Source organism: Podarcis tiliguerta, assembly GCF_965153285.1.
Source record: "Podarcis tiliguerta genome assembly, chromosome: 2".
NCBI classification, from domain to species: domain Eukaryota; kingdom Metazoa; phylum Chordata; class Lepidosauria; order Squamata; family Lacertidae; genus Podarcis; species Podarcis tiliguerta.
Genome location: NC_139535.1, coordinates 112,247,822 through 112,271,778, shown reverse-complemented (window position 1 = coordinate 112,271,778; position 23,957 = coordinate 112,247,822). Strand labels below are relative to the sequence as shown.

General features: G+C 45.0%; 2 protein-coding genes across 2 annotated transcripts in view; both read left to right on the top strand.

Moving 5' to 3' along the window:
• CSAD (cysteine sulfinic acid decarboxylase) overlaps positions 1-23,957 on the top strand; it is a 742,174-nt gene that overhangs the window by 165,690 nt on the left and 552,527 nt on the right. The gene's annotated exons all lie outside the window — the stretch shown is intronic.
• The window catches only part of PFKM (phosphofructokinase, muscle), a 39,144-nt gene continuing 26,037 nt past the window's right edge, over positions 10,851-23,957 (top strand). Inside the window, exons 1-3 of the mRNA XM_083427459.1 lie at positions 10,851-11,142; positions 19,951-20,024; positions 22,018-22,095. Of these exons, the coding sequence (XP_083283585.1) occupies positions 11,052-11,142; positions 19,951-20,024; positions 22,018-22,095 (243 nt within the window). The 5' untranslated portion in view covers positions 10,851-11,051. The remainder of the gene's footprint in view (positions 11,143-19,950; positions 20,025-22,017; positions 22,096-23,957) is intronic.

Sequence of the window (23,957 nt, the reverse complement as noted above, 5' to 3'; positions counted from 1 at the left end):
CCTCCCAGCTGTCCCCGGAGCTTGCGGGGCTGGCGGCGGGGAGAAGCACACGTCTCCCCGCCATCAGCCTCCAAACCACATCGGGAGACAGCGGGATGGCGGTGTTCCGCCTCCCCGCTGTCCCCCGACCTTGTGGGGCTGGCGCTTCGGCTCTCCTGAAGCCTGGAGAGTGAGAGGGGTCGGTGCGCACCGACCCCTCTCGCTCTCCAGGCTTCAGCGAAAGCCTGCATTCGCCCCATATGACGCACACACATTTCCCCTTCATTTTTGGAGGGGAAAAAGTGCGTCCTATCCTATAGGGCGAAAAATACGGTAGTTAGTTGGGCATTATCCTTTTTGGGATTTTTGGGTGGGGCAGGGTTTTCTATCATCAAGGCCAAGTTAACTGCAGGTTAATTTTATTTCTCCTTGGTGCAAGTTTTGGCTCACAGTGCTTGCAGATCTTGAACTCATATTTTCCCCCCTTATATAAATTCATTATATTTTGGGGAGTCTGTTAATTCTATTATGCGCAGCCACAGCGACATGTAAAATACATTCCTGATGTAAAATAAGTAATCTTGAAAGGGTGAATCCGAACCTTACAGTTACATGACAACATGACTGGGACATTTTCAATGAAAGGTCATGACTTTAATATCCACCAATAAGGGTGAGGAACGGCAGAGGCAGCTGTCTAGAGGCCTAGCACAGCATCTATAAATATCACACAGGAAAGTGCACATGTTCTGTTATGTGGGCTCCCCTGGACCTCTCTGTAGTAGGGTCCAGTCTTTTCATTTCAGTGTCACTTACCTTTGCAGCTGTTATCTTCTTCTTTACCTTCTACTCATTCTCTGAAGAAAAAGAAGAGCAACCAGGTTAGTGTAGATTCGTGTTCTAGATTTTTATTTTTAATTTGCCTCATAAAACATTTTAGGACTTTAGAACACCACAAATAGAATCTTACCGCTCCGTGGAAGAGCCAAGGCTGGTTCAAATCTCTGTTTAGCCAAGAAGAATACTAGGTGGCCTGGTGCCTATATCTACCTCACACTTCAGGAAGAGCTTGATAGAAGTTTATATGTGTGTATGCTTGGCTAGTGCATGAGGAAATCACAGCCACTAGTAGGATTATGAGCTTTCCAGAGTGGATAAAAAGCGTCACAGTCTGCCCATTAGGTGATGCTTGAAATTGTAGCTTGCTTTGTAAAGCTGTGCAGGAGAACGCTGTCCTGGCAAGTTTTATGAATGTAAAATGAGACGGTAAGGTATTGTAGTAGTGCAAGCAATTACCTCTTTGTTTCCGTTGCGATTCCCCTACTCTGCTTGTTTTTTTAAAATTCTGTTGCTGTGTCTTAGCAAATGCCTTGGTAGCAGTACAGTGGCACCTCGGGTTAAGAACTTAATTTGTTCCGGAGGTCCGTTCTTAACCTGAAACTGTTCTTAACCTGAAGCACCACTTTAGCTAAATGGGGCCCCCTGCTGCTGCCGCGCTGCCGGAGCACAATTTTTGTTCTCATCCTGAAGCAAAGTTCTTAAACTGAAGCACTATTTCTGGGTTAGTGGAGCCTGTAACCTGAAGCGTATGTAACCTGAAGCGTATGTAACCCGAGGTACCACTGTATGAGTTAATTCAAGCAGGGATACAACGCCAGGCTTGTGGGTAGAACCGATCCTTCTAAAACACACACACACATACGGTAAAGAGATAGCAGGCAGACGTCAGTTGACAATTTCTTCACTTAGCAAAAAGGAAAAAAAAGGAAAAAATTCAAAGCTTGCACATGGTTTCCTCTTGTTCTTTGGACCAAGATTGTCAGCTCATCGTTCTTCCTAGAATAGTTCCAACAACTCTGCCTCTCAAGAAGAAACCACGCTCCTTCCCCAGTCTTCACTGGAGAATGCAAAGGAGTTAGATCCAATTTTAAGTGAAACTTAATGTTGAAGTGAGCTGTGCAAGAGTTGCTCAAAGGAGAATACGCCCCGTAGTTTTCATTCAGAGGTTGACGTCTCCAGGGGTTCTGAGTTAGCTCTTTAAGTCATGATTCAGTAGCAACTGACCCATTCTCTGTTTCTAGGGTGGGGAGACTTTTTCATCCCAAAGACCACTACTTTCCTCCTGGGCAACTTTGAGGGGTTCACATGCCAGCAAAGGCAAAAACAGGAAGCGCAACGAATGTAAATTTCACCTTTGTTTCACCAGTTTCGACACGCCATCCCCCAACCAGGCCAGCAAGAAGCATCAGAATTCAAGGAAAACTTTGCAGCCAGATGAGAAGGTTCAAGGAGGGTTCAAAGTATGGCTAGGCTAGGCCTCTGCAGAGTCCCAAGGGCTACGTTTCCCCACTCTTTCTCTATTTTTACTCCAGTGTCATATGGCCTTCATCCTACCCATCGCCATTGATGAGGTTCCATGGACTGAATCACACCACTGTTCCATCTAGCCCATCATTGTAACAGTGGTTCTGATTGGCACTTCCAGGGGACCTCCCAACGTCTGAATTTGGAATTCTTAATACATTTTTTAATAAAAATTCACTGATCAACAGGTCCGTAAAGGTAAAGGGACCCCTGACCATTAGGTCCAGTTGTGGCCAACTCTGGGGTTGCGGCGCTCATCTTGCTTTACTGGCCGAGGGAGCCGGCATACAGCTTCTGGGTCATGTGGCCAGCATGACTAAGCCGCTTCTGGCAAACCAGAGCAGCGCACAAAAACGCCGTTTACCTCCCCGCTGGAGCAGTACCTATTTATCTACTTGCCCTTTGACATGCTTTCAAACTGCTAGGTTGGCAGGAGCAGGGACCGAGCAACGGGAGTTCACCCTGTCGCGGGGATTCGAACCGCCAACCTTCTGAGCGGCAAGTCCTAGGCTCTGTGGTTTAACCCACAGCGCCAACAGCTCCTTACCAAGCTAGAAAAAGACTTAACCGCCAGGGTAGAAGACCTGTCGCCTTCCTGACTTTGTTGAACTCTCAGCTCGCATCAACCCCAACCAACATGGTCAATGGTCAGGGCTGATGGGAGTTGTGGTCCAGCAACACCTGAAGGGCCAAAGCTTGCCCACCCCTGCGCTCTCCACGGATGACCCAAGATCCCAAGAAACCAGCCATTCTACATAAATGCATGCCCTTTGGTTTAAGGATGAGGAGGTATGAACAGGTGAGTTGTGATTGGCAGATAGTGCCTGCTATAGAAGAGAGGTTTTTCCATGCTTGTCACTAAACCAGGGTTTCCCAAACTTGGGTCTCCCCTTGTTTTTGGACTACAACTCCCATCATGCCCTGCTAGCAGGACCCAGAGGTCAGGGATGATGGTAATTGTGGTCCAAAAACAGGTGGAGACCCAAGTTTGGAAAAGGCTGCACTAAGTGAAAGTTCAAAGTCACTATACATTTGGTTTGGGCATGCTTTGCCATACACTAAGCAAGAGATTCTCCTTGCTCTTGACTAACCACACTTCACAAGTTTGCCATAGCAATGGGTTCATGATAATAAATGTTACTGAACAGTAATGGCAGATTGCACTTGGCACAGGGTGTTGCAGCTAGCGGACTTTGCATCAGTGGTTGCACTCTGTCTCTTGCCAACTTCACATCAATTGAGTCAGCCTCCAGAGCTTTAGAGGGACGATCTACAAAGCCGCCGACTTATGCCAGGCTCTCTTGTAATCCCAGGAAGGAATTGATAAGACGATACTGAATTAAGAAAATGCTAGAGGACGCTAGCAGCTATGGCAAGATGAACCCTATTTCCTGTTTGAAGAAGCCTTTAAAAGTCCACAAAACAGAAACAGTTTGCCTGTCTGCAGATGCCTATTTACATTAATAATAATAATGTGTGGTACATTAAAGTTTGGAGTGAGAGGAAAGGAACAAACTCTCCAGTTTATGCAAGTTCCTTTGCTTGGTGGATTACAGGGGAATCTTACTTGCCACAGGCAGCCAGGTGAATGTCGATTTACAAACCTGCTTCAAAAGTTCCGTCAACAAGGACAACCCCTCGATTACAGCCGAAACATCTTTCCTTGCAGTCGCTTTGTATTTAACTGTAATAGAACCCTAGGACCTAGGACCCTCGTACCTACGGGACCGCCTCTCCTGGTATGCCCCACAGAGGAACTTACGGTCTTCAAATAAAAACATCTTGAAGGTCCCAGGCCACAGAGAGGTTAGGCTGGCCTCAACTAGAGCCAGGGCTTTTTCGGCTGTGGCCCCGATCTGGTGGAACACTCTGTCACAAGAGACCAGGGCCCTGCGGGACCTGACATCTTTCCGCAGGGCCTGCAAGACAGAGCTGTTCCACGAGGCCTTTGGTCAGGGTGCAGCCTGACTCCCTCCTTTGGCAATCTTTACAAAACTTTAGTTTATGGTTGCCATCAATTTTGATTTTAATTAATTTTTATAATGTTTTTATAATGTTGCACTATTTTAGTGTTAGCCACCCTGAGCCTGGCTTCGGCTGGGGAGGGCGGGATATAAATAAATTTTATTATTATTATTATTATTATTATTATTATTATTATTATTATTATTATTATTATTTATTTTTATTATTATTATTATTATTATTATTATTATTATTATTATTAATGTGGACTTCTTTTTAAAATGCTAGTTTCTTTACAAGATTTATATTACACCCCTCTCATGCTTTCAGGGACAGTCCATTCTCATTTGTGTTGCATCAATACTTGGAACAGATTTTGCTGGTGATGAAAGGATTTCCCCTTCCTCTCCAGCCGTCCTGTCCCCCCATATTCTCCAAAGAGTTGGGGAGACCCCCTGGAACAGATTTCAGGGGGCTGCAAGAAGGAAGGAAGGATAATTCTCATTTGTGCAATATTTGATATCCTCTGAGTTTAAGAAGATGCCATGCTACCCATCTTTTTGTTGAAAAATCCATCTGTTGAGATCAGTATTTTGCAAATGTTTAATACCAGAGGGGCACCGTTTTTCTCTCTACCCACCCGTATTTAAAATTGGAGTCACTCTTTATTCTTACGCTGAAATAGGTATACAGTGGTACCTTCGTAGTCAAACGGCTTGGCTCCCAAACAAATTGGCTCCTGAACGTCGCAAACCCAGAAGTGAGTGTTCTGGCTTGTGATTGTTTTTTGGAAGCCGAATGTCCGACGCAGCTTCTGTGGCTTCCGTTTGAGTGCAGGAAGCTCCTGCAGCCAATCAGAAGCTGTATAGTGGTACCTCAGGTTAAGTACTTAATTTCTTCCGGACGTCCGTTCTTAAGCTGAAACTGTTCTTAACCTGAAGCACTACTTTAGCTAATGGGGCCTCCAGCTGCTGCCGCGCTGCCGAAGCACGATTTCTGTTCTCATCCTGAAGCAAAGTTCTTAACCCACGATAATATTTCTGGGTTAGCGGAGTCTGTAACCTGAAGCATATGTAACCCGAGGTACCACTGTACCTTGGTTTTTGAACCATTTTGGGAGTCGAACGGACTCCTGGAACAGATTAAATTCGAGAACCAAGGTACCACTGTATCCATTTCAGTGTAAGAATTTTATTAAATAAAAGGTCCCCAGAGCAATAGGAAATCGTCTTCATTGCAAGTGCATTCAGCTAATATCACTTAGTATCTCACACTCAGTAAGGCTCAAGGTTTGGAATGAGTTTTTCTGGGCAACGCTGCTGCTTTGGTTTCCTTTTCACTTGGGAGCTGTAGCACTGGCTGTATTGAGAAACCCCAGTGCAAATTTACTTCTTCCCTTAAGGTGATGGTATTCTCCATACATTGACAGAGTGAAAGGCTGTTCAGTGTGCCAAGGGGCTTCTCGGTTTTGACCGAGAATGTTTTGAGTGCAGTTCAAACCCTCTTGTGATGCACTAGTGCACCTTTCAACACAATTTCAGAAACACAAGCCTAGATGTTCATCCTTTGGTTCAATGAAGCTGCTAGCCCTACAACAGGAAATACGAAAGCTCAATTTGCACTGCATCCAGAAGGTGGCAGCAATGTTCCTTCTTCATTTTAATTTGTAACCAGAGGGGTTTCAACTGAATGGACAGCATTGCCCTCATGAAGTTATAATTTGGTTTCTCCAAATATATACCTAGATTGTAAGAATTTACTAGACCATAGTGCAAGGTGGCAGCGTTAGGGGTTAGAAGCAGGTTGATTGGGCTTTTTGCCGGCAAGCACAAAATTAAATATTGGAATACTACCGATTGGAGCAGTAGAAGAAAGGCAGAGGTCATTGTGCACTTAGCCATATGCAGAGTAATTCAGATTAAATTCCAAATGCAAGCCAATTAAGTTTCTTCTAGGTAACAGTGTAAGTGTGAAAACAGCCAACCGTCATAATTTTGAAACTCGGGAACCTTAATTTCACCACACTGATAAGGTATGAAAAGAGTGGCACAAGTCAAGTGCAAATGTTCTTTCATCTCACAATTCAGTTATGTTTGATTTGTTAGAAGCAAATCACCAGAATTACAATTTATTGCATGCCTTTCACCCTAAGGTCCCAGGGCAGGTTACAACAATTCTTCTGAACATCAGCAAATGGTTTACTGGAGAGAATCTCCCCGAACCCTGAACAGTCGTACCTTGGTTTATGAACGGCTTAGTTTCCGAACGTTTCGACTCCCAAATAATCAAAAACTGGAAATGAGTATTCTGGTTTTCGGAAGTCGGGTGTCTGGCACGGCTTCCGATTGACTGGAGGAGCTTCCTGCAGTCAATTGGAAGCTGCACTTTGGTTTCCAAACATTTTGGAAGTTGAACGGACTTCCGGAACCGATTCCATTTGACTTCCAAGGTACGACTGTATTAGTTTGCTCTATTTGCAAACAGCAACAGAGAAGGGAGCGTTGGTGTTGCCTTATTTTTACAAAATAAGAAGAGGCAGGGGAGTTATTGGAGGCTTAGTGTAGGAGTAGAGGCAGAGAACCTAGCAGTTTGAAAGCACGTCAGAGTGCAAGTAGATAAATAGGTACCAGTCTGGCTGGAAGGCTTAGTCATGCTGGCCACATGACCTGGAAGCTGTACGCTGGCACCCTCGGCCAATAAAGCGAGATGAGCGCCGCAACCCCAGAGTCGGCCACGACTGGACCTAATGGCCAGGGGTCCCTTTACCTTTAGGGGCAGAGAACTCTGCAGAATGAAGAAGAAAACTCCCCATATTAATGCCAGTTTCTTTTTAGCCTCAGCTCTTATAACAGATACTGCCTTTATCTTTTATGCTGCTACCATGCGAGCTAGAGCCATGCAATTTAGGAGCTTACCAGATGCACTAGAGGCCAAATTCTGCCTTATGGTAAGCTAGTGTCCTACATAATAAAAATAAAGAGTGCAAGTGAGCCGGCTCTTGCTCGGTGTCTTTACAATGAGGATAGATTTGGCTTTCTAAGTGAGATGTTTTTATCCAGGTCAATGACTCCCAAGCTGTGCTGCAGAGCATGCTAGCTAACATGGTGTGCTCAGAATGAGCATTGCGTGTGGAAGCCTTTGGCCCAGTCTCTTGTCAAACAACAAGTCATCAGCCTAGTAGTTGCGACCTGGAAAGCAAGGCGTGTTGGTTTCCTAGCAATGTCACTGTGAACCTTCCATGCCAGGTGCCTGTAGAGTTATATGGGAAAGGTAGCAACTCATCATCAACCTCGATTACAGTCCAGAGACCCAACAAATCGTTACAAAGCAATACACAATTCATACAGCCAACCTGCGGGTTAAATAAGCATTTCGTTCAGAATATAGGGATCATTGGTTCTTGCAACCACCGATAAAAACTTGGCCACTGCTAATGTTCTAGCATTTGTCCGGTCTTCCAATAGGAACCTGACATAGTGAGCCTCTGATTTTCCTGGGAAGAGTACCAGCAAGGGTAATATCAGTTCAGCCCTGGCTTGCTCATATTTTGCACAGTGCAACAAAATATGTTTTATGGAATCGATGTCTTGAGCACACGAACAAAATCTGTCCTGGTAGGGAACGCCTCTCAACCTGCCATCCAACACTGCAGAAGGAAAGACGTTTAGTCTGGCTTTGGTGAAAAGCCTTCGATAATTTGGTACTGTCAGGTTTTTAATGTAAGATGTTAACTTAAAGACCAACTGCAATCATGGAGTAGTCTTCTATAGACACGGCATCTTTATTTGGGATGTGCTAGGTAATAAAACACAAATAGGACTGAGGCACGCAGTTGCTACATGCTACCTGCATTCCCCTTTTTCTGTTAAAGTAAATACATTTAAGCAATGCATCCTGGGAGATGCAGATGGGCACTACCCCTGCCGCACTGTGAGCGTGGGGAGGAATTGTACCAGCAAACTACAAAATACCAGTTCCACTACAAGGTAAGCTCTGCTGCTAGGAGGCTTCGCTTAACTTTTGTTGTTTTTTAAGATGTGCAGCGGCAAACTTGCAGAGCCACTGAAAGCTCAACTGTAACATCCATCTGCAGACATTTCTTCTTCATTAATTTGTATCCCACCTTTCCATACAGCTTCCATTCCCCGAATATGCAGAATAAGATGTTTTCCAGAAAGTTAAAATACCTGCAAAATATGCCCATTTGTATATTGCTATAAAATATCTGAGCTCCCTGTTCTTGGGGTAAAGGTAAAGGTAAAGGGACCCCTGACCATTAGGTCCAGTCGTGGCCGACTCTGGGGTTGCGGCGCTCATCTTGCTTTATTGGCCGAGGGAGCCGGCGTACAGCTTCCGGGTCATGTGGCCAGCATGACTAAGCCACTTCTGGCGAACCAGAGCAGCGCATGGAAACGCCGTTTACCTTCCCACCGGAGCAGTACCTATTTATCTACTTCCACTTTGAGGTGCTTTCGAACTGCTAGGTTGGCAGGAACAGGGACTGAGCAACAGGAGCTCACCCCGTCATGGGGATTCGAACCGCCAACCTTCTGATTGGCAAGCCCTAAGCTTTGTGGTTTAACCCACAGCGCCACCCGCATACCGCGTTCTTGGGGTAGTTATATTTAAAAGGTGGAGTGCATGTTGTCAGGTTGCATGTGTACATATTTCTACATAAACACATGGAAGATTTTGATTTGGGTTGTTTCTTAATTATTATTATTTTCTAATTTTAAAAATCGAGATGAAACAAAGCCTCTGCTTCGGGTCCGACGCTATCATTAGGCAGAGTGAAGCAATCACTTCAGGTGGCTGCTGTGAAGGCCAGGGGCAGAGTTGGGAAGATGGAGGATAGATATGTCTGTGCCACACACATTGCTCCTCAACAAGCCCTCCATTTGTGGTGGCTAGGGGACACTGCCAGTGTTTGTGTAAGATTCAACTCCTTCTTACATGGAATGAAGGAGGGTCCCATCTTGTCCCTCACCTCAAACTGCAAAATGTCTGAAATTACAAATCTATAAATCACAAATTAACAGAGCTGGTTTTTAAGTATTTCCAACCGAATCATTTAACTTAGGTTTTGAAATATTCATGTAAATAAATAGCTTTGTAATGAGTTGGCTACTTTGCAATCTGTGGATTCATTCCTGGTGCCCAGATCCAAAGAGCTTGCAAATTCTACAAAGAAGTTAAGTGCAGGGAACAAGAAGAAATAATTCCTCATCGTATGATTTCATAATAACCTGCTTATTGATCCCAAAGTAATGGAGGGCATCTATTTGTGAACATGACAGAAATCCTTTTTCAATGCCAGTGCTCTGTAAACGAGTTTGACCTAGATGCGCATTCATTTCCCTGCATGGTTTATTTGTATTTGTAAAGCTGTCGCTGTTCAACTTTGGTTTTCCAAAGCCTGTTTGGAGAAGACATAGGATGATACTCAACCAAATTTCACTCAGATCCATAGAAGTGAATGGGTCCCTCAGTCATGTTCATTCATTTCAGTGAGTGTACTCATGAGTAAAACTTAATTGAATACCACCCATAATTTCAAACCACCACCCCGGAACAATTTTTATTTAATGTTTTGGTGAAACTTGATTGTAAGGTTGTTGCACTTGGATTTCCAAAGCATTATATTCTGCTGATTATTGAGCAGTAACAGACCCTCCTAGTGTCCCTATTTTCCAGGGACAGTCCCGAATTTACAGAAGCCAATCCTGGTTTCTGATTTGATCCCGGAACGCCCTGCTTTTCCTTAGGATGTCCCTATTTTCATCGGAGAAATATTGGAGAGTATGATGTTACACTGCAATCCTATACAGGCCTACATAAATCCAATTGAGTTCAATGGGGCTTACTCCCAGGTAAATGTTTTGAGGATTACTACTTGGAGGTTGTAAGGGATGTGGGTGGCGCTGTGGGTTAAACCACAGAGCCTAGGACTTGCCGATCAGAAGGTCGGTGGTTCGAATCCCCGCAACGGGGTGAGCTTCCGTTGCTTGGTCCCTGCTCCTGCCAACCTAGCAGTTTGAAAGCTCATAGATAAATAGGTACCGCTCCGGCGGGAAGGTAAACGGCATTTCCGTGCGCTGCTCTGGTTCGCCAGAAGCGGCTTAGTCATGCTGGCCACATGACCTGGAAGCTGTACGCCTGCTCCCTCGGCCAATAAAGCAAGATGAGTGGCGCAACCCCAGAGTCGGCCACGACTGGACCTAATGGTCAGGAGTACCTTTAACCTTTACCTTTACCTGGAGGCTGTAGTCAACTCACTCTTATTCATAGTAGACCCATTAAAATCAATGGACTTAAGTTAGTCCTGGCCATTAATGTTAGTGGGTCTGCTCCAAGTCAAAGTTAAGTATACAACTCGGAGCCTCTTTTTAAAATCTTAGCTATGTTCTCTCCCTACTTTGAAGCCACCAAAACCCTCAAAACAGTGGTTGGTACCTGCAGCCTGACATTTCCGCTGTCCATTGGTACTCGTGACAGCTGGCCATGCGCCCTTTAGGATTAGGTGTGGCTGACGCTGCATTGGAGATCATTTACAGGCTGACATTTCCACTTGTCATTTATTGGAGAGTGGGCGGGGTGTCAACTTTGAAAGGCAACGGCTGAGGGCTACAAGGAGCACTCCGGACCCGGCTGTGGCCCCTGTGGCAGGACAAGGAGGCACTGAAGACCAAGGGCATTTTCCCCATCTTTAAGAAACTCTTTTTGTTGACTTTCCAGCCCGGAGAATGTCGCACACAATGGTAAAACATGAGCACGCCGACACGATGGGGATTGGCAAGGCCATCGCCGTGTTGACATCTGGAGGAGATGCCCAGGGTAAGTGGACTGGTTTCTGGTGTGTGTTTGTGTGTTGTAGTGTTGGGGGTTTCCCTTTGTGGTCTGAGAAGCTAGTGGCAAAAAAGGCAATAGGCAGAAGTCACCAGGAAAGGGCTTTCATGTCTGGGGACTTTTTAGCATCCAGATTTCCCCTCAGTGGCGTAGCGTGGGGGGTGCAGGGGGGGCCGGCTGCACCGGGCGCAACATCTGGGGGGGGGGGCGCTCGCACTCGCAGTGCTAAAATCAGTGCTAAAATCCATGGGTTAGGGGGCGCAAATTACTTGCCTTGCCCCGGGTGCTGACAACCCACGCTACGCCACTGTTTTCCCTACCCTAAACTTGGTAAGATAACTCAAGTGGAACTGGTCTCGGTTGCAAATTGTAACAGGTAAATGTCTTTCCTCCATCCTGCTCTGCTTTGTGCGTTTACAGAAGCATCTAACTGGCCATTGTTGGAAGCCGAATGCTGGGCTGGATGGCCTTTTCATCCAGTAAGGAGCAGTTTTTTCATTCTTTTCTATTCTGTCTCCCCTTCTTTGACTTTCTCCTCCCACACTGCCTCCATCCTTTCTCCTCAGTAGTTCTCTGCCTTCTTGCTGAATACCTTTTTCTCTTTGATATTATTTGTATTGCTTTTTTTTTAAGAGCCTTGAAAGCAATTTGTGGCTCATCAACCACATTGTCCACCTACCACCCCCATCCTGCAAGCATTTCCTTAGCAAAATGAGCACTCACATAATCTACCCTCAGGTGTCTTGAACCATCATTTCTTTGCTGTTTCTCCTATACTCTTACAAAGTCTGCAGTTCTGCATCTCTTCCTGATCTGGGTTTGCCTACATCTATGTCTGTTGATTGATTGGGGATGGGGGCGCTGTGGTGTGAACAAACGCTATGCAATGCTTAAAAAAAAAAAATCCCCTCCAAAATATTTTTATTAGTTTTCAATACAGCAAAATACAGGTGCTTTTTTCAAACATGTTGACTTGTCAAGTTCTTCAGCAGACGATTCCTTATTTTCCTTTTCCTGACCTTGAGACACACAGACACACACACTCTGTTTTGTTTATCTGCACTCATATATCTTCTCTTGGTGTCCAAGTCCCGTCTTAGTTTCAAGACGGATTCTTTTTTTTTTTTAATGCATACATGCTGTTGATGGCATTACAAGTGAACATATCACTTGGCAGAGTATTATAAATAGAAAAAAGGCCATTCCTGCCTCCAGGGACTTGTAGTTTCATTTAATATTGTATTTCTAAATTGTTGTATTCTTATGGGGAAGGGTGGGGAAGAAATGGAAATACTACTGCTACTAATATATAAGGGTATATTTATATTTATTTATTTATTTATCTATCTATCTATCTATCTATCTATCTATCCATCCATCCATCCATCCCACCCACCCTATACAGTCATACCTCATGTTACGTCTGCTTCATGTTACATTCTTTCAGGTTGCGACCCGGAAGTACCGGAAAGGGTTACTTCCGGGGTTTTGCCGCTCGCCATGCGCAGAAGCGCAAATTGATGTCATGCGCATGCGCAGAAGCGGCGAATCGCAACCCGCGCGTGCCCAGACGCGCCGCTGCGGATTGCGCTCTTTTCATGTTGCGAACGGGCCACCAGAATGGATCTCGTTCGCAAACAGAGGTACCACTGTACCCAAAGGTCTAGGGGCAGTTCACATAAAATTTCAAATACATAAAATCAAAACAAAACCAGCAACCCAATAAAAAAACCCCAAAGAGCTAGCATTTTAAAAAAGGGTATAGGATGTAGATCAAGTCAGGCAAAGGCCTGGTTGAAAAGGAACATTTCTGCCTGGTGCCTAAAGGTGTACAGTGGTACCTCGGGTTAAGTACTTAATTCGTCCCGGAGGTCTGTACTTTACCTGAAACTGTTCTTAACCTGAAGCACCACTTTAGCTAATGGGGCCTCCTGCTGTCGCCGCGCCGTCGGAGCATGATTTCTGTTCTCATCCTGAAGCAAAGTTCTTAACCTGAAGCACTATTTCTGGGTTAGCTGAGTCTGTAACCTGAAGTGTATGTAACCTGAAGCATATATAACCCGAGGTACCACTGTATAGTGAAGGCACCAGGCGAACTTCCCTGGGGAGAGCATTCCACAGACGGGGAGCCACTGCAGAGAAGGCCCCGTTCTCCTGTTGCCACCCTCTGGACCTATTGAGGAGGAGGCGCACGAAGAAGGGCCTTGGAAGATAATCTAAGGGTCTGGGTAGGTTCACATGGAAAGAAGCGGTCCTTGAGGTATTGTGGTCCTGAGCCATTTAAGGCTTTATAGTTCAAAACCAGCACTTTGAATTGGGCCTGGAAACTAATGGGTAGCCAGTGTAGTTGGACGAGGATTGGTGTAATATTTTCAAACCGTCTTGCTTCGGTGAGCAGCCTGGCCGCTGAATTCTGCACCAGCTGCAGTTTCCGAACTGTCTTCTATATATATATCTGGGTATAAGGCGGTATATAAATTCTAATAATAATAATAATAATAATAATAATAATAATAATAATGTGAGAATGGGGGAGCTAACAGGGGAGGAAAGGAAAATAAATGAAAGCCTTTCAAGGAAGAAATACTTTGGGTGGGGTTCATCTGAAGAACCCAGTCAGTGGACAGGTACACAAGGATTTTGGGGCCCCTTATATGTTCACTGAAAGTGACTCTCCTGACCCCAACCTCAGAACAGTGCATGGAGGGTTGTTGTTCCATCTGGCAACCTAGAATACTGGTACGGGCAAAAGATTTGTGGGAGCACCATGTTGAATTCCACCCACTGTTACTAAATCACTCAGTGTGACCCAGGCTAGGACTTACTCTCATACTACTTTGTGATGTGGTGTTGCCATTCTGTTGTGACTTTGTGGTGGTGGTGGAAGAGCTTCTACAGTGGTACCTCGGGTTAAGTACTTAATTCGTTCTGGAGGTCTGTTCTTAACCTGAAACTGTTCTTAACCTGAAGCACCACTTTAGCTAATGGGGCCTCCTGCTGCTGCCGCACCGCCAGAGCATGATTTCTGTTCTTATCCTGAAGCAAAGTTCTTAACCTGAAGCGCTATTTCTGGGTTAGCAGAGTCTGTAACCTGAAGCGTCTATAACCTGAAGCATATGTAACCTGAGCTACCACTGTACTAATATGCAAGAGGCGGCAGAATGTGTGTGTTCACATCAGATTAACTGCTGCTGTTGATCTGATGTGATAACTTGAGAGGCTTTTTGCAAAATGCGTTGTCACAATAACATGGCCTGGCAACATGACTTCACAAGGGCTATACTACATCACAAACCCGCTGCCCATGCATGCAGCAGTTAAGTATGTATGGTTGTGGACAGGAGCACAATATGGAGAAGAAACCTAATCCTTGGCAGGTTTCCTGGAAATCCCAACTATGGACGTATGTACCTGTAGTACAACTTTACTGGTATGTCCCGCAAAGGACCTTAAGGTCCACAAATGACAACATTCTGGAGGTCCCAAGTCACAAGGTGGTTAGGTTGGTCTCAGCTAGGGCCAGGGCCTTTTCAGTACTGGCCCCAACTTGTTGGAACTCTCTGCCACAAGAGAGACTAGGGCCCTGCGGGACTTGACATCTTTCTGCAGGGCCTGCAAGACAGAGCTGTTCCGCCTGGCCTTTCGTTTGGACTCAGTCTGACCCTTATGTTTACCTCCCCTTATGGTTTTGACTTTTAAAATGAGGCTGCATTTTAAATTGTATTTTAACCTGTATTTTATTTTATTTTCTTATTATGTTTTTACTGAAATTTTATTGATGTTAGCTGCCCTGAGCCCGGCTTTGGTCGGGGAATAAATAAAATTTATTATTATTATTATTATTATTATTATTATTATTATTATTACTGGTGGATATTCTACACAGTTGTGGTGTTTTATGAAGGGCTGTTGCAGTCTAGACAGATGTCGAACAATAACTGCTGATGTAGCCCAGAGGTACAGCTTAACGTCTAACAGATCAAAGCATGGACACATCTAGCTTCAAATGATAGGTGACAAAATGACCAGTTTGGTGCTAGTATCTGAGACAGATGCTCGCATTTGCCCTGTAGATAGGCCATACTTGATTAATGGACACAAAAAAGGCTTTGAGAAGTCGTAGTCTCATGGTGGTAAGAAATGGTGGCCAATGTGATGCCTTCCAGATGTTGATAGACTACAACTCCCATCATCCCTGACCATTGGCCATACTGGTTGGGGCTGATGTAAGTCAACAGCATGTGAAGGGGCACCCTATATGCTGCTCTTCCCCTAAGGCATATGTGGAAGCAGAACCCAACAAGGCTGCAAGAACTATGTGAAAGAGGTGATGGTTTTAAGGAAGGTCAAAGGGATGTATTTAATGGAAGGATGTTTCCGGCTCACTTCTGCATCTATCCTCAGGCTGCACAGCTGATGTGGTAGCATTATGCAGCCTTTCTATCTTCTTGGACTCATTTCTCATAACCCATCAGCCCCAGCCAGCATGACCAATGATCAGGGAAGATGGGAGTCCAACAACATCTGGAGGGCCATAGATTATATACCTGGAGGGCAGCACTAGAGCCAGAAATGGATGGGTCCATTTCCACTCGCCGTTTCCAGATAGGGGGAACCCAGTGCTGCATGAAATTAAGTCAATGGTTGCCTGCAAGTTATCCACTACTACACAGTGCAGGCCCCTTCCTTTTTGTCCTTCAGATGATGGGGAGCCTAAGGGATTTCTGACTCAAAAAATGCTTGGTGTGTTGTCTCCTAGGGTGAATTTGGATTAAAAGAATTGACAGGATTGGCAAGGCGGATGCAATGGCATAATAGAAATGAAAAACCTAACAGACAAATGCGAGAATGTTACATTAAGACCGATCTTAAAAATCTACTATGGATAAGTAAAAAAGGAGAAGAGGACATTTTGTAGAGGGGCATCCTATGTTATAAACATACGTTTAGAAATCTTGGACCAATATAACCAGTGTTTATTATCCAAGACCTCCCTATTGGCTTCTCTATTAGAAGGCGAATGGTTCACTTTTTGAAAAGGCAATTTGGACATTTTCAGATATAGAAAGAAAGTAAGATGGAAACCTATTAAGACTGGAAGAGTTTGCAGACCATTGATCAAGTAGAAGCTAACTTTAAGACAGAACCATCTTGATATCAGCACTTAGAAAAAAGTCCTTTTTCGGTAGGCTGATGAGAAGTCAAGAGATTTGGAGAGACGAGACTGAGGTTGAAACAGCACTAGAGACTAACAAGACAGGGCATTTCTCAAAGGTATATAAAACAGTTATCTAAAACACAGGAAAATAGCACATAACTACAGAATGAAATGAAATAAAGATAGGAGCATAGAAATTCCAAGGGATGCATGGCAATTTCTGTTTCAAAAGGGTCAAAAAGCACTTCACTGATGAAATATTTTTCAGCTGTGCTGGCAAATGGGCAATTATACCAATTATACCACAGCAACAATCACGGGTGGCACTGTGGGTTAAAGCCTCAGCGCCTAGGGACGCGGGTGGCGCTGTCAGTTAAAGCCTCAGCGCCTAGGGCTTGCCGATCGAAAGGTCAGCGGTTCGAATCCCCGCGGCGGGGTGCGCTCCCGCTGTTCGGTCCCAGCGCCTGTCAACCTAGCAGTTCGAAAGCACTCCCGGGTGCAAGTAGATAAATAGGGACCGCTTACTAGCGGGAAGGTAAACGGCGTTTCCGTGTGCGGCTCTGGCTCGCCAGAGCAGCGATGTCACGCTGGCCACGTGACCCGGAAGTGTCTTCGGACTGCGCTGGCCTTCAGCCTCTTTGAGTGAGATGGGCGCACAACCCTAGAGTCTGTCAAGACTGGCCCGTACGGGCAGGGGTACCTTTACCTTACCTTTAACAATCACCTATGCCGCAAGAGAATTGAGTGTAACAGATCCAGGGCAAAATCATTTCTTGCCGTTAAGGATTTAACCTACATGGAGAAAGAGGAAATGGTTTTAGATCAATATTGATATACGTTTATTATAGATAAATGTTTATAGGTATGTGTGTTTTTGAATGTGACCGAGTAGGTAATGAGGTATATGTACTTGTGTATAATAATAATCATAATATGAAGAAAGGTTTAAAAGCGTTGGGGGTTTGGCATCCACCTCAGCCTTCTTGTAGCCCAAGTTTTCCTCAGCTGCATCCATGATCACAGCTTGTCTGTGAAGCTGTCACAAGACTTAGAGAGGATTTTTTTTTGGGGGGGGGGGTATGCAGTGGTATTGAATTACAGTCCCTCTCCTGGTGTGCTATATTTTGGAGCCAGCAAGCACAGTGGCCTGGCAGAGGGGGTACCTCGGGAACTTGTTTTAAATGTCAGCGGGTCAAAAATAAATTGTGCAAATCATCTGAGAGTAGGATCATGGGAGACTTGTGAGTCTGGGTCAACAATACTGACCTGAGGCAGTAAGAAATAACACGTACGCCAAGGAGGCTGAGAGATAGAGTGGGTTTAAGGGTCAGGTGATGCTATAATAAAGGCTCCACATCACACACTTACCACATTTATTTCTAAACAAACAAACAAATGCATTTCTAGACCGTCCACTTGCAAAAATCAGGGCAGCATACAGCAGCATGAAAACATTTAAAAACAACACGAAGCAATCATTAAAATGACTGTCTGCTCAAGGGAGATTTTAAGCAACGGCATAGGCCTCTTCAGGAGATCACCAGTACCTCTATGTGGGCAGCACAGATATATGAGAAAACACAACAATTGTACATCAATGAAGCTTCAGTGTTGTAGGCTGGTTATAAATTGAACGTCACAGCAGCATCAAGGCCAGGCAAATAAGGCAGAGCTCTATAGAAATACAGGCACCCGCATCTAGGGATGTTTTGTTGTTGTTGTTTAGTCGTTTAGTCGTGTCCGACTCTTCGTGACCCCATGGACCAGAGCACGCCAGGCACTCCTGTCTTCCACTGCCTCCCACAGTTTGGTCAAACTCATGCTGGTAGCTTTGAGAACACTGTCCAACCACCTCGTCCTCTGTCGCCCCCTTCTCCTTGTGCCCTCCATCTTTCCCAACATCAGGGTCTTTTCCAGGGAGTCTTCTCTTCTCATGAGGTGGCCAAAGTATTGGAGCCTCAGCTTCAGGATCAGTGCTCAGAGCTGATTTCCTTCAGAATGGATAGGTTTGATCTTCTTGCAGTCCATGGGACTCTCAAGAGTCTCCTCCAGCACCATAATTCAAAAGCATCAATTCTTCGGCGATCAGCCTTCTTTATGGTCCAGCTCTCACTTCCATACATCACTACTGAGAAAACCATAGCTTTAACTATACGGATGTTAGAAGGTGTCAATTTCTGTTCCAATCTGAGTTCATTGCAAGCAGCACTGTTTCCGTTCCACTTCAGTTTGGTTTTCAACAAAGACCACATTATTCTCACTGTCTGCTGTAGTGGAATTTTACATGCTTAATCACACACTTAATTACATGGGCGTTAAATTATTCCAAAACATTACTTTTAATGTAAAGGAAAAAAACAATTCAAATTGGGGGGAAGTAATCAATTAGTTGTTTTTCGTTTTACAAACGACAACAGCGATTACTGATTATATTTGCGAGATTGATTTCCATTTCAGACATGGGACAAATAAATGAACACTGTCAATTTCTGCTCCCAATTCTGGTAAAATTATCCAACATCCTGACTCCCATCTTCCCTCATCCACATGGTGCATCTGCTCAGCAAACGGCAGCTTCCAAAATTTATTTTATTTATTTAATGAAAATGTTTTCAATCTGCCCTTCATCAACACCAAATTGAAGTACAGAATTCAGAATAAGTACACTACAACCAACTAAGACATAAAATAATAATATTTATTTATACATACATACATACCCTGCCTATCTGAGTTTCCCCAGCCACTCTGAGCAGCTCCCAATCGAATATCAGAAACACAATACAGCATTAAACATTAAAAACTTCCCTAAAAAGCTTATTCCCTAAAAGTAAGCAGCAATGCACTCTAAAATATACCATCAAACAAATAAAATAGCTGAAAAACAACAGAGCAGCTTAGAACAATTGTTAACAAAACTTACAATGTCTGGGCATATAACTAAGTATTAATCTGGTGCCAAACCTTGAGCAATGTGGGTGCTTGTCATACTTGTGAGGAGATTGGAGCTGTGAGTCACTAGTCGTGTATGTTTCCTTTATATTCTGAATTAAGCCCCCAGTGGGTCTTATTAAATCTTCCCATGGCTTCTCCTGTGATTCAGTAAGAACTAGATATGGTTGGAACAGAATCAGATTCCCTTCAATCTCTCTGATTGTAAAGTAGAACAAGACAGAGCCCACTAAAATCTCCTTGGGTTTCATCTCAGATAAGTATGTAATTTATTTAAAAAATTGTCCAGTAGCACCTTAGAGACCAACTAAGTTTGTTCTGGGTATAAGCTTTTGTGTGCATGCAGACTTCTTCAGATACGGTATCTGCATATGGAATGCATGCACACAAAAGCTTGTACCCACAACAAACTTAGTTGGTCTCTAAAGTGCTACTGGACAATTTGTTATTTATTTTGACTGCATCAGACCAATACGGCTACCTACCTGAATATGTAATGCATTGTTGTTTATACAATACATTAGCAAGGTGTAGTGCCTTCAGAAATGGTGTTGAACTACAACTCCCATCAGCCCCTGCCAGGCATGACAAGAGCTGTGGTCTAGGAACACACTGTCTACCTCTGCAATGCTGTCATCCAGCTTGGTTGTGAATTGTGACCTCTCTTCTCCCTTTTCTCTGAACAGGCATGAATGCTGCTGTCCGGGCAGTGGTCAGAGTGGGAATATACACCGGGGCCAAAGTGTACTTTGTTCATGAGGTAGGTCATTTTGCTGCCTTTCCTTACTTGAGTAGGAATTGTATCTAAGGCCTGGTCGACTCATGGAGCAGAATGAGGTGTGAAATCCTGAGATAGCATATCCAGAATGAAAATAGGGACATTCCATTCTAAAGCATAAAAGGTAACAGGACCCCTGACCATTAGGTCCAGTTGTAACGGACTCTGGGGTTGCAGCGCTCATCTCGCTTTATTGGCCGAGGGAGCCGGCGTACAGCTTCCGGGTCATGTGGCCAGCATGACTAAGTCGCTTCTGGCGAACCAGAGCAGCGCATGGAAACACCGTTTACCTTCCCACCAGAGTGGTACCTATTTATCTACTTGCACTTTGACGTGCTTTCGAACTGCTAGGTTGGCAGGAGCAGGGACCAAGCAATGAGAGCTCACCCTGTTGCGGGGATTCAAACCGCCAACCTTCTGATCGGCAAGTCCTAGGCTCTGTGGTTTAACCTAGAGCACCACCCGTGTCCCAGACGTACCTTCCCGCCAGAGCGGTACCTATTGATCTCCTTCCACTTTTACGTGCTTTTGAACTGCTAGGTTGGCAGGAGCAGGGACCGAGCAACGGGAGCTCACCCCATCGTGGGGATTCAAACCGCCGACCTTCTGATCAGCAAGTCCTAGGCTCTGTGGTTTAACCCACAGTGCCACCCACGTCCCAGCATGTAAATAGGGACATTCCATTCTAAAGCATAGAATGTCTCTATTTTCTAGAGTGGGCTGCACCACTTGAAGCCTCAGGGGGCTGCCGTTTAACTATTTTTGAACTTGCACTCATGTAAAATTCTTGCAAGTTAAACGTACGCACGCACACCAGAGAGGAACGTTCAAGCTCCATCTCTCCCCACCTGTACTAGGTTACCACTTACTCACAGTGAGCTTTTTCTGCTGGAGAGTATTTACAAATACGATGCTCCATCTTCAGACCCAAATGGTATAGTCCATTCTTCCACCTCATTTCCACCTCATTCTACTGCAAATGGGTTTATTATTCTGTTAACTCTGCTGCTGATTGCTGCTGCTAGACCAAACAGGACTATTAGAGTCGCCATAGGTTGCATAGCAGTGGTAATGCCACATCAGCTACTCTGGTGCCCCACAGACCCTATGCAAGGAGCATCTCCACCCCCATTGTTCTACCCTGACATGAGGTCCAGCGCCAAGGGCCTGAATAAAGCGGGATATCAAATCCAAACTCCTCCTCCTCCTCCTCCTCTTCTTCTTCTTCTTCTTCTTCTTCTTCTTCTTCTTCTTCTTCCTTCTGGTGGTTCCCTCACTGCAAGAAGCAAAACTACAGGGAACCAGGCCCAGGGCCTTATCGGTAGTGGCACCTGCCCTGTGGAACGCCCTCCTACCAGATGTCAAAGAGAACAACAACTACCAGACTTTTAGACGACATCTGAAGGCAGCCTTGTTGAGGGAAGCTTTTAATGTTTGATGCATTGCTGTATTTTAATATTTTGTTGGAAGCCGCTCAGAGTGGCTGGGGAAGCCCAGCCAGATGGGCAGGTATAAATAATAATTTGCTATTATTATTAGTTGAGGTGCTTCCTGTTCAATGTTGCTACAGTGGCTAAAGGAGCGGGAAATATCCTGAGGTCAAACAATGCACCAGCCTGGCAATGTACTTGAACTGCACCTTGTCCTTAACATTCCTTCTTCAGTATGTTTTCTTGAGTTAAGCAGCTCTAGAGGAGATGGTTTGTCTCTTTAAAAACAGTGATACCTCAGGTTACATACGCTTCAGGTTACAGATGCCTCAGGTTACAGACTCCGCTAACCCAGAAATAGTACCTCGGGTTAAGAACTTTGCTTCAGGATGAGAACAGAAATCGTGCACGGCGGCAGCGGGAGGCCCCATTAGCTATAGTGGTGCTTCAGGTTAAGAACAGTTTCAGGTTAAGTACGGACCTCCGGAACGAATTAAGTACTTAACCCAAGGTACCACTGTAATCTCTTCTGACTTTTGTTTCAGGGCTACCAAGGACTTGTGGACGGCGGTGACAATATTAAGGAAGCAACATGGGAAAGTGTGTCCATGATGCTGCAACTGGTAAGTCGGCCCCTTGGATGTTGCCCCTCAGGGTGTGAGAGGCTTCAGAGCTGTCCTCCTTACCCTAGATGTCACCAGTGCTGAGATTTCAGGGTATTATGATACTACAGAACCATCTGGTGCCCCCCTGATGCTTTCAACTGTTTATTTATTTCACAAAATGTATATACTGCTTTGTTTAAAAAAGCAAAGCCGGAAATCCTCCACGTGGATTTAAGAAAAAGAATAAAACGATGAATTATAAGTAGAAAAAGAACAGTTAAAAACAGTTATTTAAAACATTCCCACCCCCAAAAAAATTTAAAATCAGTGTTAAGCTAAGGACCAGATTAAAACACATGTCAACATTCTACATATCTGGGTTGGCTTGCCTACACCAGAAAGTTTTTAGCAACTGCCGAAAAGAATGAATGGGACCATAGTGTGGGTGCTGCCACACTAAGTGATCAATTGCTTACAAATGAAGAATGAGTATTATGTGGTAACGATAACGCCCTTCATCTCTGACTATTGACTATGCTGGCTGAAGTTGGTGGGAAATGTAGTTCAAAACGCCTGGAGGGCACTAGTTTGGGGAAATGTTATGTATAGGATCCAAAATGCAGCAGTCTGATTGGTCCTAGAACAATAGGATTCAGAATGCAGCAGTCTGATTGGTCCACAGGAGCTACCCAATCCAGCTCCAGGTGGAAGTGAACCCGCGCCCTGATTGGCCTACAGGAGAATCCCGGAATTAGCCAATCAGGTGGGGCCCATTGTGTAAATAATGTATATAAAGCAGACATTCTGGGGGAACTTCCATTCCTCCTCACCACTGTGAGCTGAATAAAGAGCATGAAATCCACTCTCGACTCCGAGTATATTTCAGGAAAGCTGCTATAGAATTAGGGCATGGTTTGCATTTCATTGGGTTGGATCCAGACGTGCTCAGCCAAGTTCTACTTGCACTGGTGAAAGTGGGCAGGTTGGTGGGTTGTTGTTTTGTTATTCCTTCTTTGCCTCTGCAGTCCCCTGTGCCTCTATCAAATCTGCCCCAGGGGTGTTTTTTTGACAGGGGAATAAGGTTTACTTTATTTCATTTATTTTTATTTTATGGACACTATACATGACATACTGTATTTTTCGCCCTATAGGACGCACCGGCCCATAGGATGCACCTAGTTTTTTGGGGGGAAATCAAGGGAAAAATTTTTTATTTCCCCCCCAGGTTTGCACAGCCATCCCCAAGCTAGAAGAGGGAGATGGAGCGCTCCGTCTCCCTCTTCTGCCTTCAGCGACAGCCTCTCTAGCCTCCGTGGGGCAGCGGCTTGCCCCGCTGTCCCCGAGCTTGTGGGGCTGGCAGGGGGGAGAAGCAAGCTTGCTTCTCCCCCCCCCCCCGCCAGCCTCCAGATCAGGTCGGGGAATAGCGGGGTGGCGGCGCTGCGCCTCCCCGCTTTCCCCCAAGCTTGTGGGCTGCAGGCTGCTGCCTGCAAGCCTTGCGAGCCCGCAGGACCTCCCACCGGGCTTGCAAGGCTTGCTGATAGCTTCCTGAAGCCTGGAGAGCGAGAGGGGTCGGTGCGCACAGACCCCTCTCGCTCTCCAGGCTTCAGCGAAAGCCTGCATTCGCCCCATAGGACGCACACACATTTCCCCTTCATTTTTGGAGGGGGAAAAGTGCGTCCTATAGGGCGAAAAATACGGTAATCTCCAGTGGGATTTTAATTTTAACCTTATAAAAATATCTTAAACCGCTGGAAATATCAAAGTGTTATATCAAAGTGTCCAGTGTTATTTTATATATATATAAAAAGGTTATTCTTTTCCCCTTTGAGAAGTTCCTTTGCTCCTTCTCCAGTTTGAGGAAAGTCACCGGCTGGTTGAGT